The 16,705-nt window shown below is 38.3% G+C and overlaps 1 protein-coding gene across 1 annotated transcript; it reads left to right on the top strand.

Annotated features, from left to right (window-relative positions):
- The first annotated feature begins 2,020 nt into the window (after positions 1-2,020).
- LOC307019176 (adapter molecule crk-like) lies at positions 2,021-13,848 on the top strand. Its single transcript, XM_079649843.1, has 4 exons — positions 2,021-2,631; positions 5,786-6,087; positions 7,102-7,377; positions 9,433-13,848. Exons 1-4 carry the CDS (start codon positions 2,412-2,414, stop codon positions 9,565-9,567), a joined length of 933 nt encoding a protein of 310 aa, XP_079505969.1. The 5' UTR covers positions 2,021-2,411; the 3' UTR covers positions 9,568-13,848.
- Positions 13,849-16,705: the final 2,857 nt, after the last annotated feature.

Here is a 16,705-nt window from a genome sequence, read left to right as displayed (position 1 = left end):
ACCGGAAGCAGCTACCATTAGCAGCTAACTTTTGCACTCCGATTTTTACATAAAAATGGAATTATGGATTATAAATAATTAAAATTATTGCCCAGAAACGTTATCAACCTATGGATTAACCGATTCAGCCGCGTTTTTTCTCGTTTTAATGCCATTGATCAGATTGACAGCTACGGTGAGACGATCTCCCTCGAAGCTCCGTAAAGGTACATGTTGTGATGTCTGTGTTTGCTTCCCCTGTAGCAATTTCGGATCACTCAGTGATGATACTATATACCTAAATAATCTGTGGAACCTCAGTTTTAATAGGATATATTGTATGTGCAGCTACGATAAGTAATAAGGATACTTTTATCTTGAGTTCTGTGCCAATGTCTGTTAGCATTTTTCGCTAAGGGGTCATTTAGATGCTTCTTATGAGACTTGTGTTTTGTTTTGGTAAAAATTGTTTATATCGTCAGTTAGCTGAGATTATTTCCGTTAATCTGGTATAACACATTAATAGGTTCTTAAATATTAAGATCCCCTGAGACACAGAAAAAAAAACCGGGAACCTTGGGGCTTAACAGGTTAAGACAATAATTTAGCTTGTACTCACAAAATGCAATGTCTGTGAATGTTTAGGCTTAAGAGAATATTATTAACCAGGTGGTAAATTAAAGTGGTAACTTAAAAAATACCACATTGTTTTGAGTCATTCCTTAGGATTTAAATGTTATAAGCATGACATAAACGGCTTAGAGCAGCGGTTCCTAACCTTTTTCAACTCAGGGCCCACAAAAAATGTCTGCGGCCCACATTCAACCATAAACAATACGGAGGGAAACAAATCTTAATAATGAAAAAGTTTCCACACAAATCATAATGTTTTGCAAATTATTTGGCGGCAAATATTGAATTTACATTTACACCCTTTAATATTTTATTTGGGTTTATAGAAGACCGCACACAGTTAATAAATACAACTCTTCTTCTGGCTAAAATATATATTTTTAAACTCAATCAAGGAGTAATCTTAATTGAAGGTGTTTGAAGAGTAGATTCAAAATACAATTTATTTTGGAAAAAATTATTGCCACAAAAATTCTGAGGCTCATCACACCATGAAATGGGAAATAATGACTCTAACGAAGAGTGGGATTAAAGGAGCAATACATATGCCATGTTGTGTTTTTGGTGGTTTTTGGTTGTCAACCTATTTTTGTTTGTGAAATGTTGAAGTGATCCTCCTGACTGTATCTTTATTTCTCCTGATTTAGTTTTGTTGTTGTCTGAGATGGGAATGTTATCTCCCATATGTTTTTGTTATGTCCATGTTTGTGTCTTTAGCCTGTAACAAAAAAAAAAGTGGCGGGCCACTTGCAATGCCTTCGCGGATCACTAGTGGGCCGCGGCCTAGAGGTTGGGAACCGCTGGTTTAGAGTATTGAACAGTCCTTACAGTTATTGTTTATTTAGTAGGATTTTCACGCCATATTTGTCCTGCTAATAACATTAAATCCTAAGGAATGACTCAAAACAATGTGGTATTTGAAAGAAAAGGAAAAACAAAAAAAACTGTAGATTTAAATTGATTTATTTTTTAAATAAAGTAGTAGAATATTTATCAAATTGACATTTGGTTTTAGTTACCCTCTTATTTTTAATAGTGGTGCAATATTGTTGTAACTCTAAGTAAAAAAAATGCTTAATTTGTTTAGGAATGTCCGATTCGTTCATTCGTATCTACGGAGTTTTCCAATATGCATTCACAGCTTCAAAGTTTAATATTAACCCGAAGCAAATTAAAGTTGTAATTTTGAAATAGCGCACTGCTTGAGTCATTCCTTATGATTTTATTTAATGTGTTTATGTTGTAAGTAGTACGAATACGTGTTGAAAGGCATACTGAATAAATAATGAGTGTCAGCACTCGGCACTGTAAAGGGGTTGTAATGTAAAAGTAGTGGAAGAATCGTTAAGTCGTATTTACGGAGTTTTTTTAGGGAGCTTGAACGCACCGCTTCCCATTGACCATGCATCCCTTCCGGTAGATGAGGTCAACTTTTCCCCAGATCCGCCATTTCAGTCCCGGAGTTTGTAGTTGCACTTTAGTTTTGACTTCATTTCTGACTCTTTTTAACGTGTTTGTGGATACAGCAGAAGTCCCACCAACTAACAGCGACATCATACATTACTCCTGGAAGTTTTGGTGTTGTGTATATTCTTGTTTTTCCAGGAGGAAGCTGGTTAATCCACGAAAGTTTTTGCATGAGTTTCGGATTTATAGGCTGAGCAGGACCCGGGTTCGAATCCTGCTCGCGGACGAATTTTACTGCATGTCATCCATTCTGTGAATAAAAAGCACTGGTTGCAAAAAGAAGGAATAAGGAATAAAAGGCCTTAAAAGCCTCGGTGGGGATTTTCACAGTCATGGCGGGTAACTTTGACGCTGAGGACCGTGGGAGCTGGTTTTGGGGCAGATTGAGCAGGCAGGAAGCCGTTTCTCTGCTCCAGGGAGGCCGGCATGGCGTGTTTTTAGTCCGGGAATCCATCACCAGTCCGGGGGATTACGTCCTGTCCGTGTCTGAAAACTCAAAAGTGTCCCATTATATCATCAACAGCATCAGCAACAACCGGCAGTCTGGATCAGGTAACTGTTCAGTTTATTTATAGCAAGGGATTTCACTAAAACACACCTGATTTCCGTTTTTAACAGTGGAATGCTTTGATTGATCTTCCAACCGCCAAACTGCCTTTATGAAATGCCTAATTTAACGTGTTCTTAGGAAATCTGAAGACAATCGTACTCTTTTTAAGGGGGAATTAAGATATATATGTGTTTTTGGATTGTATTCTTAACATCGGGTTGTAATTATAAAGCAAACTATTTCAGTAAAGACTCCTAATAGTGTTTTTCCATTTTGAACAGCTTTGATTTAGCTGCGTTATCTTCCAACCGCCAACCCCCCTTTATGAATGACCTGATTTAACGTGTTTTTGGGAAATCTGAAATAAATCGGAGTCTTTTTCCGATTTATTTTTAAATCTGTATGTTGTAGGAATATATTCTCAACATCGGCTTATATATCATGTAATAATACTCACTATTTTGGCCAAACATGACAACTTTAACATGTGGTTGTTCCCGCCCACCGTGGTGTTTTCTGACCGGTAACTGGCAAGCTACTGTTAGAAAAGGAGAGTATATAGTGCTATTACTCTTTACTGAAACTAAATGTTGGTATTTTTATGAAGCCGATTAAAGTAACCGTTTAAGAGGAAGCCACGAGTACCACTATGAACTAAATATGTATGGTAACTTTTCTGTTATAGTGCCGTTAAGTTACATGGGTTACTTTTTAAATGGAGTCTGGTGTAGTTTTTCCATGGGAGTGCGCCGGACGTTGATGTAAATTGTAGTATAGTGGCCAAACTGCGGTACTACAACTTCCGTGTCAGTCTGTGACGTCACATTGATTTACATTAATGAATTGCTATTTTTTTACACAACACCCATATTACACCACTGTAACAGTTATCACAGCCATATTACTCCATTGTTATATCCTTATTATACCCATGCTACACTGTTATTAGACCATTAAAACACACATTTTACACATGGACACAGCCTGTCAAATACATTTATCCCCCAGGTGTAGAACACATTTAAAGGTATGTTTTCTAATTAACTTGCTAACTATCAAGAAACAATTCAAATTCCACTTTATGAACTATACCTTCTCCTGATGTAGTTTTGAGGCGGTGTCTTGTCCTCATGCAAGCAGTAGATTCAAGGATTTTATTGTCATGTGTACATAGCTACAGTGTAGATATGTCAATAAAAATGTGAGGTCACAGGCTCCTCCAACAATGCAACACAATTAAACAGATAACATAGTGAATACAAATAAGTAGGAAGGTACATGCTTTAGGGATTGAATGGGACTGGGCAGGCTGAGCTGTCACAACTGGAAGGTGATTGAGAAGATTGGTGTTTCAGGAATGTTTTTGATCCCGAGGTCTGCTGCTTTTACCTCTGGGGCTCAAACTCGTATGGGTCATGTTTACCTTTTTTATGAGTAAATCATCCATTGTGAGCCATGACAGGGAGGAGCATTACCCAGTTGTGTTAGCTGTTGTTTAAACTAGAAGAGGATATAGTTCCAACATGTGAAACTAGAAGGGAGTACAAACCTCCACCAATGCTGTGTTTCCACTCGTCTGATAGAACATGTAATGGTTTCTTAATCGAAACACCCTTCCAACAAGGAAATCATGGCCAGTGTTTTTTCTGTAATCCTGCTGAAAAACAAACAGACAAACTAACCGGCACTCGAATCAAATGCAAATTTCCTGCTTGAACATGTTGGCTAAAACTATCTAGTGTTTGAAATTCGCTTGAAAATGCTGTGGCCTCATGTCACTCTATTGATTGTTATTATTGATTGGATTGGGTAATCCTGTGGTATATCTATTTCTGTCATCCTGTAGAGACTTTGTTATGTGGTCTTTGGCAAGTTCACTAGCCTTTCTACTAAGTTAGGCTTTTATTATCCTGAGTATTTCAAGAGGAAAGACACTGCCGGTTCCTTAGTTTTTTTTCAACATGTTTTTGCCTTTCTTAATGTCCTTCTGGGAAGCCATTTCTAGCATTTAATGTTATAGCGCCGTAGTGCAAGAATGAGTTCTAAACCTGGGAATGAGTCAGCATTTTAGCCCTGCTGGTTCCCTTGTCTACAAGTCACCTTTTTTGTTGTGTCCTTCTTACTGTCCAGTAGGGTGGTACCCGAATATTCGTTCGAGTACTATTCGGGTTTCAATTTCGTTATTCGGGTATTCGTTTTGTTTGTTTTTTCGTTTAAAAAAAAACTTGACTTTATTGAAATCTCCAATATCAACGTAAGAGCTTGTGCCTCTTCGGGGGGTGCTAACACTGAATGTTGTCGTTTACTTTCTCCGTCTTTATATGTAGATATTACTTTTCTCCGTTAATCTCTGTCACGTTGTTTCCATAGCAACAACAACTTCCTGTCAACAGTCCTAACTCTCCTTCAAAATAAAAGCATGTCCATACAAAATAGGAAGCCAAGCCAAATTACACTTAAGACATATACAACTGCAACGAAAGAAACAAACACACAATGCGATATCCTTTTCAATTTCAAAGAACACAAATTGGGTTACATTATACAAATAACTATAAAACAACAATACTGTAGAATAACAAAAATGAATGCCGTGAATAAAACTGAAATACATGTGTTGAAGCGGTTCGCTGCTGATTACTGCTATTACCCCCCCCGCGGGTCGAATATTCGCTGCTGATTACTACCGAATATCCGGAGCCCGAAAAATGGTATTCGGGACAGCCCTACTGTCCAGCATTATTTAGTATTTACTGTTATAACTAGGTGCAGGATTAAGTCCTAAACCCATGTATGAGTTAGCATTTTACCAAATTCTAAATTCCCTCGGATTAATAAAGAGATTCTGATTCTGATTTCTTCAGATTATGTGAAAAGAAAAAACAGGAAATGTGATTTTTTTTTTAAGGTGGACTTCGGTTTACCCATCTGCACTACCTCCTGATTGAATGCTACAACAATCTCAACTGCACATCTCAAAACATTAGCTAATGTGCAAATGACAATAAAGCCTTGAATCTAACAAGACTTTTAAATATTTACACTCTAGCTGCTTGTTTGCCATGAGGTCGAATATGTCATATCTACACTGGAGCTGCTGAGCAAATGACAATAAAGCCTTTTAAACTTAAAACTAATCCCCCTCTCTTCCACCAGGCTTGGCTCCTCCTCGGTTTCGGATCGGCGACCAGGAGTTCGAGGCTCTTCCCGCCCTGCTGGAGTTTTACAAAATCCACTATCTGGACACCACCACGCTCATAGAGCCCATAAACAAATCCAAACACACGGGGTTCGTCAGCGCGTCGGCCGGCCCTCCCGTTCAGTCCGACGAGGCCGAGTTCGTCCGGGCGCTTTTCGATTTCCCCGGAAACGATGACGAGGATCTTCCTTTCAAAAAAGGCGACATCTTGAGAGTTCTGGAAAAACCTGAAGAGCAATGGTGGAACGCAGCGAACCAGGTATATTTTCTACTTTCTCTACATCAGGGGGGTCCAAACGTTTTTCACAGAGGGCCACATACAGAAAAATATGCGAGGGCTGGGCCGCTCACTCGAGGTATATCGCCTCATCAGTTCAGTTCTAAGTTAGCAAAATCAATCAAATGCAGCTACATGATGCTTGTGAGTGTTGGCAGCTCATCCCTAAAAACACGCCTCAGAGTGATTATAATAAGGAGAAATAGGAAAGGTTTATTTAAAGCTTGTTAAGGAAATAAGTTATTGGGCTTTTTGCTTATCAACTAAGATTTGTTAGAGAATGTTTCCAACTTTAATTGACTGAATTTATTTGAAAAGTGGTCTCATTAACACATGAATACTACCGTGTGATGTATTCTTACATTTATATTTAAGAACTACATTTTAAGACGAGCACAACTTTCATTTGGGGGCCATATTTCATTATACTCTTTTGATTAGCTGAATGCCGATTCAAAATGGTCCGTGGTCCGTACTTTGTATATTTTCTACTTTCCCTTTACTTTATTATTTGCCCCGTTTGTTTGTTTGTTTGTTTGTTTGTTTATTTGTTTGTTTGTTCACCATGTAAAGCGGCCTTGGGTCCCTTGAAAGGCGCTATACAAATGTAATCTATTATTATTAAAAAAAAAATCTATATATTTTTTATTGACATTTGGCAACAAACAATTACAGTGTTTTTTCAAGACACAGCGATTGTACATCTTAAGTTTGTCTGTCCGAAATGCCTTAAAAACAGTACAAAAAGCAATCAGGACATACGTTTGTAAAAATAAAATCTGTCCTATGAGGTTTTACGACATCCGTCCACTTTCCCCATCCAATAGTTCCAGTTTGTGACGGATGATGCTATCCTCTCCATTTTGTATATTTTCTACTTTCTTGTTTATTTCTTTTAATTTTTATTGTACAATGCCACGTCTTTTTATGCTGCTGCAACACAAACATTTCCCAAATTGGGATCAATAAAGTGCTTCTTATCGTATTGATTCGTAGGAAGGTCGTGCCGGGATGATTCCAGTCCCGTACGTTGAAAAGTACCGACCCGCCTCACCTACTGGTTCCAGTCCAGTTACTGGTGCTGCTGGAGGGGTTTCAGGCCCCACAGATCCATCGGGGGCCCCTTCAGGAAACCCTGTGGGGGAACCGGGGCCATACGCTCAGCCCGTGGTGAACGCTCAGCTGCCCAATCTACAGAACGGACCCGTTTTCGCCAGAGCGATCCAGAAGAGAGTTCCCAACGCCTACGACAAGACGGCGCTCTCTTTGGAGGTAGTCTTTTTTTCTTTTTTAATGTTATATTTTTTAGTGTCTCATAGACACTTTTTTTTTACGTGTTTCTGTTTATGTCTGTCTTACTGCCCAGCTTGGATGACATATTTAGTAGGTACTGTATAGTGTAGTGCAGGAATGAGTCCTAAACTCCGTAATGAGTCGGCATCGACGGTTGCTAACAAGTGTCTAAATGAGACGACTAAACGTCATCACGTCGAACATTAGCCTCCTTTAGCTTAGCGGTGGTGACGTGAAGTCATGTGACCGTGCTGTAGTTCCTTTATAGCCCAACATTAGCCCCCTTTAGCTTAGAGGTGGTGACGTGAAGTCATGTGACCGTGCTGTAGTTCCTTTATAGCCCAACATTAGCCACCTTTAGCTTAGCGGTGGTGACGTGAAGTCATGTGACCGTGCTGTAGTTCCTTTATAGACCAACATTAGCCCCCTTTAGCTTAGCGGTGGGGACGTGAAGTCATGTGACCGTGCTGTAGTTCCTTTATAGCCCAACATTAGCCCCCTTTAGCTTAGCGGTGGTGACGTGAAGTCATGTCACCGTGCTGTAGTTCCTTTATAGCCCAACATTAGCCCCCTTTAGCTTAGCGGTGGTGACGTGAAGTCATGTGACCGTGCTGTAGTTCCTTTATAGACCAACATTAGCCCCCTTTAGCTTAGCGGTGGTGACGTGAAGTCATGTGACCGTGCTGTAGTTCCTTTATAGCCCAACATTAGACGCCTTTAGCTTAGCGGTGGTGAAATCCCATTGGCTGTTGGTGGTGGGAACCATGAAGATGCTAAAATATAGCTTCCCTGCACCATTCTATCCTCTGTTTTTTGTTTGTGGTTCTCAGTGTAGATTGTCCCGGTTGTTAATGGCTTACTCATGCATGTGAACACACACACACACACACACACACACACACACACACACACACACACACACACACACACACACACACACACACACACACACACACACACACACACACACACACACACACACACACACACACACACACACACACACACACACACACACACACACAGTGTCTTTAGAAAGCTGTACACATGAACACACTCTGTGGAGATGGCACTATAGAGATCCTCTCTATGAACGCACTCTGTTTACGGCCCAGTGGATATATGTAAGTGTATCATTGTACATTCATTAGCAGTGGAGCGCCAAGTCCAACGCTTTCTCATGGAACAGAAACATAAACAGTGTTTGTTTATTTAGTCGGTAAACTCCAACAATAGTGGTGGTTAATGTTGTTGGTCTAACGGTGATATAAAGACAGTGTGTCCACATCACACACACTCATTGAACAAAGTCAACTATATGGTGGGTTATGGGCTTAACGTGCCAAAAACACACAACTCAAAAACTACATTTATTACTGCTGCCGGTAAAGATGGAACACTTGATGCAGTTTCTTGTTAGCTGTCATCCTAATTTAGGTAGTCACAGCATGTATGGATGCACAATTAACTAAATGTAATCCAAAATATGTGTTAATATTATTTTGAATAATCTATTGTTGAGCTGCAGAGATATCCGGCTCTACAAATAGTATTCTACAGACTTATCAACAAATATCTGTGTGGTATAGATCCTTTTGATCTGTGTGATCATCAGCTGCATGATGTCTGATGACCTTTCTGTCATTGACACTGCACGATCAACCAGTCCACAATGTTCCTGCCTGTCAATCAAAAGTGTGTGTGTGGCAGTGGCAGTGGGGTCAATCCATTTAACGTCAATATAGTTCTTACTGTGGGCGATAGGTTCCTCTCGCATGAACTGAGAGGAAGAATCACATAAAAAGCATTTCATATTCTGGTCTTGTACATATTCTATTTACATGTATCGAGACTTCTTGCACTACTTTTTATTTTATTATATATGTTGCATTGTTGGAGGAGCTCAGGTCAGAAGAATTTCATTGCCATTTCAACACTGTAGCTTCTGTGCATATGATAAGACATTTGAATCTTGGGATTATTGTACAACCCTCATCGTACCCGTGGACTTATCTCTTTTATTTTGTCCCACAGGTGGGAGACATGGTGAAAGTGACCAAGATCAACGTGAACGGTCAGTGGGAGGGAGAGTGTAAAGGCAAGCGAGGCCATTTCCCTTTCACACACGTCCGACTGCTGGAACTAAACAACCCCGAGGACGAGAGCTGAGAAACACACACACACACACATTAACACACACACACACACACACACCATTCTTATGTCACGCTCGGGAAACATCTAACACACGACGTGACGTGTCGTTTTGAAGAGTTTACACTAAGGTGAGACTGATATCGGTTAGCATATGTTAGCTTAGCATTGCACACTGCCCTCTGCCTACTTGAATACTTCCTACGAAATATGACATCAAATACATTTAATGAAGCATTTATTGGTTTAGTATTTATTTCTAATGTTGAATTTTTGAAAGAAAAACACGGTTATTGTCAGTTGCGAAATTAGCCTAGCTTAGCTTAATGTTAGCAGTTAGCTTCTAAGTCGAGAGAAAAATAAAACTACTTCCAATTAAACATTAAAACGGGAATTAAACGCAGCAATTTTACCGCACAAGATGCCTATTTTTAATCTACCCATTGGACATCATTTATATGAGACAAGGTCCAGTCTCGATTTAAAACACTCATAATTAAATATATTTGTATTAACAATGTTTCCTTTCTAAATCCAGATCGGCCAGTACGTTAAAATATTTTTTTTAATATAATATTATTTCAAAACGGCTTTATACGACCAACCCTGTATTGAAGCTCCATACAGAGAATAAATGCCAAAAAATAGATTATTTCTGCAATAATCCAAAATCACATGGAGAAATCCCATTGATTATTCCTAAAGGGAACCAGGGAGATGCTGCCTTCAGGGTCGGCTACAAAAATACGACATCCCAACACCACCCTTTAAAGTTGTGTGAACAGGAGGTAAGATGCTAACAGAAGCTGCTAACGGTGAAACAACTGTTATGATTGGAATAAAAGGATATAAGAGTGAATATAAGCATGGAAAATAGTTAAAACAAAATGTGCAGTATTTAGCGTCAGTCACCGATATCAGTCGAACCGTATAGTTTCCACACCCTCCAGCCAAGTATTGAACACACACTTCTTCTTCCCTTCCTGTGTTTTCCTGTATCTCCACCCACTGATTCACACAGAAGGGAAACCATCAAGAGACAAATCTCCTCACAGAATCATGACTCAAGTTCCTGTGAAACCTCGGAGTGAAAGACTTTTCCCGATGGAAACTCCACCGACTCATTTACATCCCACACTACGAACGAAGTCCTCTTTTTTTGTACTAAAAGTGGAAAATATTACGATAGAATTGACTATATATATATATACACACACACCTTACATGCTAAATACTGTACTTTCCCTTTTCCTTTATATTTGATTTTGTTACCAGAGACTGTTCACCTGTTATTATATTCTTGTGAAACACTATTCAGCGCCAACGTGGACGACTTTAAACGAACAAGAATACGCTTTGAGGCTGTTTTTAGACGAGGAGGAGGAGGAGGAGGAAGGTCGAGGGATTTTATTTTTGTCTTCCAGCGGGGTTTTTTATGACATTGTCACTCCACTTTGAAAACGCTAAACGCTTCTGCATTTCTTTTTGTATTCCTGGTGAAACGGCCACTTTATGTCACTTCTTGTGCCGTGATCATCTTAATCCACGATAACATACTTTTGAAATGGTCTATAACTGTAGGAATGTGGTTCTCCTTAATGTCATGTTTGTTTAATGCAAAATGAGCGAATACCAACTCTTCGCCTTCCTCTTGTTAATGTTGACCTGCTTCTCCATGTTTTTATGTCCCAATAAGGAGGTATTTCCTCTAATTGCCACACATTAAGACATTAATAATCACTACTTTTTATTGAAGTGTGTTTTATTTCAATGTATCTGGTGTCATTATGCGGCTGGAAAAACACAATGACAGCAACGGTTTAGTAAGAAAGAGGATCATCCGGTGGTTTCGTGTGTATCACGTTTCCTACGGTGCAATAAACTACAGTAGGAACGTAATGAGTGAGTAACTTCAGCAGAACATACGTTTTTTTGGGAGGATCTTCAGAGTCACATCCTCTCGACCTCATGACTCGTGTTGAAAAAGATGAGATTTGAGCAGGGATTTTACAGAAGAGGACGAGCGCCACAAAAAATCTGATCTGAGAAACAAGTCAGAGTTCTGAGATATACAGAAAATTCCGACTGTTGCTCAGATTTTTCTCAGAATTCCGAAAACTTTTTTGCTGATAATTCAGTTTTTCTTTTTTTTTTTAGAGTTCCGACTTTTTTTCCTCCGAATTACGTTTTTTTTGCTCAGAATTCCGACTTCTTTCTTAGAACCCTGACTTTTGCGCATAATTCCGGCTTTTTCTTCTTCTCTTGATTCCGACTTTCTTCTTAGAATTCCGACTTTTTTTTCTTAGAATTCCGACTTTTTTTTTTCTTCATAATTCCGACTTTATTCTTAGAATTCCGACTTTCTTTGTAGAACGTCAACTTTTTACCCAGAATCTCGACTTTCTTCGTAGAATTCTAACTTTTTACCCAGAATCCCGACTTTCTTTGTAGAACGTCAACTTTTTACCCAGAATCTCGACTTTCTTCGTAGAATTCTAACTTTTTACCCAGAATCTCGACTTTCTTCGTAGAATCCAACTTTTTTTCGTAGAATTACGACTTTTTTTCTCAGAATTACGACTTTTTAAAAATAATTACAATTGCTGGTCCGATATCAAAATGTCTTCCTCATGTGTTCCTTATCCTCTTCTGTAGAATTCCCTGTCCTTTGGATATGTCAGTATTGTTTCCGTTTAAATTAACAAAATGAAATCCCTTTTATCCTCGTTTCTAAATCAACCGTTCACAAAGTCCTGGGGGTCAGACGTGTAAACAATGCTTATGCATAACATCCACTCATATGTAAAGTAGTTTACATCATCAAATGTTTTTGTGACACCCTGCCAAGCTCCATTTTGGGTTAAAAGCCCATTTGAGCCAGTGTGAATGACTGTATATGACAGTATATATTATCTATGCATCATGCAATCAACGGCACATTTATTCATTTGAATTCCTCTGGTGTGCTTCATGTCCCCTGTAAATTGCCCCAGCTGTATTTTTTTTTTTTATATACAACTGATATGTTTTAGTTCAATTTTGCTGTTATTTTTAATTCCATAGAAAACAGAATTGTGATGAAATCTGAATAACACACATAACGAAATGTCTGCAATCTGACCTCGGATATAATGAAATCTAATATGTTTACAGTGTGTTTATAAATTGTGAAAGTTTCCCTCCAAATTTAAGGAAATTATTTTTTGTACGCTTCATTAATGCCATATTTTTATTACTGTGTTGTTATGTTAATTAAGTATTTGGGGTCTCATCTGTGGGTTATTTACAGCCCTGTGTGTATTAATAAACACATGCAATCGTTTCTAATTCCCAATATTCCATGTTTATTTGCTAAGGCAGTACAACATAATGAAATCATGGGTTTTCAGCTGTTAATGTGCCGATAAAAGTCTGATATGTGTGAATGCATTATGGTTTAAAGGTGACCAGTTGACACTACATGACCACAGTCTAATAATTATGAAGTGTGCTGCTGCAGATTTAGGATGAAATGGAAGAAATCTGGTGTCCCAAAACATGACGTTATGTTTAGAATCGTTTAAGCATCCAGAAATCAAACAAAAACTGTACATTTTCTGCATAATTTACATCAAATGGAAATGGAGTGATATATATTTCACTTGTGGTTTTTCCCACAAACTCTCCCCATTCCTCTCCTCTCCCCCCACTCCTCTCCTCTCACTCCTCTCCCCTCCACCAACTCCTCTCCCCCCACTCCTCTCCTCTTGTATTGCAAGTGTTTAAGGAAATAAATGAAACTGCTATGTAAAAGTGTCAGCGTCATTTGGAAATTAAAACAACTTTTCTTTCTGTTTTTATGTATTTCTTATAATGCCTTTATGCAAAGTGTTCATCTGGTATTGCATCAGTAATCGTTGCCTTTTTTGATAAAATATTCTCCTTTTAGAGTCATGGCATTATTGTAACTTGGCTGCACCGCTGCGGTTAATTAAAGACCAATGAATACTTTAATTGTATTTTTAAATACCACTGATGATCCTTCGATGTGCACCTTATCCCCTCTACAGCTCAAGAGTCTCGTCAAGCCAAATAATGTTTTTGTTTTTGCATTGAATATATATTTTTGTGCCATGTCACCCTCACTTTGAAGAGGACCGGAACAAGCAGAATAGGATTTTCAAAATAAGAGAGATTGTACAATGTGTCAAAAGTGTTATGAAAATATATTGTTTGAAGTTAAAATGTACCTTTTTTATTTTCTGTAGCATGTAATGTGTAAATATACCTAGTCAATAAAAATATACCAAATTGTCATTGTGGGCTTTTCATCACTGGTGTGTTAAATTATTGAATGCAACATGTGTATTCTGTACATTTAATATCATGTAAAGTACATTTTTCTCATTTACTGTAACTATATATCATATGCAATATCTTTCAAGCCATTTGAAATAAGAAACCCTTAAAATCACTTTATTTTGAAAGTACTCCTGTATTAAATGTGATTAAATTACTTCCTCAGTTTGAAATCATAACGGTGTAAATGATGGCTTAATTTCACGTCTTGAGGCAAGATGTCTCTATTAAATGCATTTGTATTTAAAGGTACATAGACATTTGCCATTATCCGCACTAGTACACTGCAATTTATGGGATTGTCTGTACAATTTGGGCATCTAATAAGGCATTGTTGCTGTGTCCCTTTCTAAAATGGGGGGAAACTGGAGAGAGGTTTATTTCTGGACTTGGCAGGAAGGTGTGTATTATGAATGTTAAAAGAGAACAGCTCCGTCCATCCCTATGAGAGCTTCTCAGTGGCGCATGAAGCACAAAATGAAACTACTGTAGATTCAGAACGTACCCGTATGTGGGCCCACAGAGCATGCGCAGTACAGTTTTCCCTTAAGCCCCGCTTCCAATCTCCCGCTCTCTGTCAGTCAGATGAATGGAGAGAGAAAATACCTCTGGATTCAGCTTTTAGTGCATTTTACACCTATTACACCCTAAATATTTAAACAAGGGCTATTAATGTGTTCGTGCTGGGTAGTTTATTAATCCCAAAACCAACTATCCACTGATTTACAGACGTCTCTTTCCCCAATGAAAGTCAACGGGAAAACGTCTTTTTGGGCCAAAATTACGTCACGGGAGTTGTAGTACCACCGTTTGGCCACTAAGGACATTCATAAAAATCTGCTTCAATGGCCGGGGCATTTCCGGGTTGCTACAGGGTTGCTTACAGTAAACTTCTGAATTGAAATACTCAAGTAAAGTACAAGTAACTCAACATTGAACTGAAGTACAGTACTTGAGTAAATGTACTTTACTTTACAGCACAAGTGAGTCGTACTTGTTTGGGTGTGATTTTTGATCGTGCTTTTATTTTGAAGGCAAGACGCCCAACCGGAAATCTCCGTTAACAATCGATTTAGTTACACCGCTGCAAGAATAAAAATAAATAGTTATCATAATCATAATCATAATTTACATCACTGCAAACAATATGGTGTTCATAAAATGTTCTCGAATAAAATATTTAAAAAAAAGACAGTTGCGTGAAAATATGAAATATTAACTGTATTTGCATGTATTTATTGTATGTTCTTTTGTATTACTTTATATATCCACCCCTAATGTTGACGTTTTTGTTCAACACATGATACATACATTATTAATATGATAAACAGATCAAAAAAAGAAAGAAAAAACTACCGGTGCGTGGGTACCCGGATGAAGGAGCGTCGCCATCTTTACGGCAGATCCACCGGTGGGTCTTCAGTTCAGGAGCTGCTGAACCGCCTCCAGTGTCTCTCTTTCTGCCCAGAATAACCCTTTCCTGCAGGACTTCCCCCCGTCCCCCAGCACCACCATGGCGGACAGAGAGAACCATGTGTACCAGGCGAAACTGGCTGAGCAAGCGGAGAGATATGACGGTGAGTCCGAGAATAATAAAGAATAATCAGTTGGAGACGAAGCTAAAACACTTCACAGGCACAAAATGGCGGAGGTTTCTTTAGCAGAATGAATCATAAAAATGTTATAATTGATTGGTGTCGTCTCACAAAGGGAAGTGCCGTTTTGCTTGGCTTGCTTTTGTCGCATGGCCCGGGGTTAGCTGGTGGTAGCTGGTGAGCTAAAGCCAGTCGTTCATTTCTAGAGACAGTTGGCTAATGTTAGCTCGATTGCTAACTAGCTCAGGTGCTAACTGGCTAGCGAGCCTTTCTTTACCGACACGCGTCACACCATTCAACTGCATTAATAAATGTAATTATTTGTTCAAGTGTTTCTTTATTTCATTTCATTTTTTAATTATTATTATTATAAAAAATACAAGTGTTTATAGTGGTTTTTCTTTCATGTCTTTTTTTCAATGCTTCTTTGTTTTTTCATTATTTGTTTGTATTTTTGTACATCAAACATTATATACATGCAGAAATCTATATACATGTAGATTAAGTAGAATAAAGGTATCCTTCTTTATACCTTACTCTACTGCATTAATTTTACAGGTGTAATCACTAGCTACTTTGCCCATTTAAATTATAAATACACAATTTAAATGAACTAATAAATTAATTTATACTATTATAGGTTAAACTATTCTGCATAATGTCTACTTTTGGTACTACAAGTATATTTTGATGCCAATATTCCTTTTTTTTCTGATTGAGTATGATTTTGAATGCATGAGTGTTACTTGTAGTATTTTTTTGTCATTAGTACTTTACTTTTACTTAAGTTACAGTATATGAGTACTTCTTCCACCTCTGATATTTTGTGCAACGTGCAACAGAGTTCGAAAAATGAATTCTCAAATCGAGCTAATGCTAGCCAGCCGCCCCACCAAGCACTTTTGTATTCAATTAACCTGACCAACAAGTAATAGAGACTCTAGTTTGAGAGAGATCTCCATCTGGTTTTTGGTGCATTCCCAATTAGTGACATTCCTCTTCAACATCTTGTTTTAAGGTTTGATTCTGTGTTGTAGCAGAATTCATGTAATCGTCCAACAGTGGGAGAATTTACGTTGTTACAGATAAAGCAGGGTTTTGTCCAAAGATGCAGATTTTCTCTGTTAAATGTCAAAGTGATGCCAGAAAACAATATTTCTGTTGGGCCAAAAACAGTATAATTACTGTGTCAGATGGACGGCAGAGACAGCTTGGTTTTT

The sequence above is a fragment of the Notothenia rossii genome (assembly GCF_949606895.1).
Source record: "Notothenia rossii genome assembly, chromosome: 9".
Classification (NCBI taxonomy): Eukaryota; Metazoa; Chordata; class Actinopteri; order Perciformes; family Nototheniidae; genus Notothenia; species Notothenia rossii.
Note: the sequence above shows the minus strand (reverse complement) of the source record. Positions and strands in the feature narration are given on the sequence as shown.

What these genes read in the sequence shown, in the direction of transcription:
- LOC307019176 (XM_079649843.1), top strand. Translation starts at nt 2,412, where the DNA reads ATGGCGGGTAACTTTGACGCTGAGGACCGTGGGAGCTGGTTTTGGGGC. An exon ending in CAACCGGCAGTCTGGATCAG is followed by an intron (nt 2,632 to 5,785) that starts GTAACTGTTCAG and finishes CTCTTCCACCAG; the next exon opens with GCTTGGCTCCTCCTCGGTTT. An exon ending in AGACGGCGCTCTCTTTGGAG is followed by an intron (nt 7,378 to 9,432) that starts GTAGTCTTTTTT and finishes TTTGTCCCACAG; the next exon opens with GTGGGAGACATGGTGAAAGT.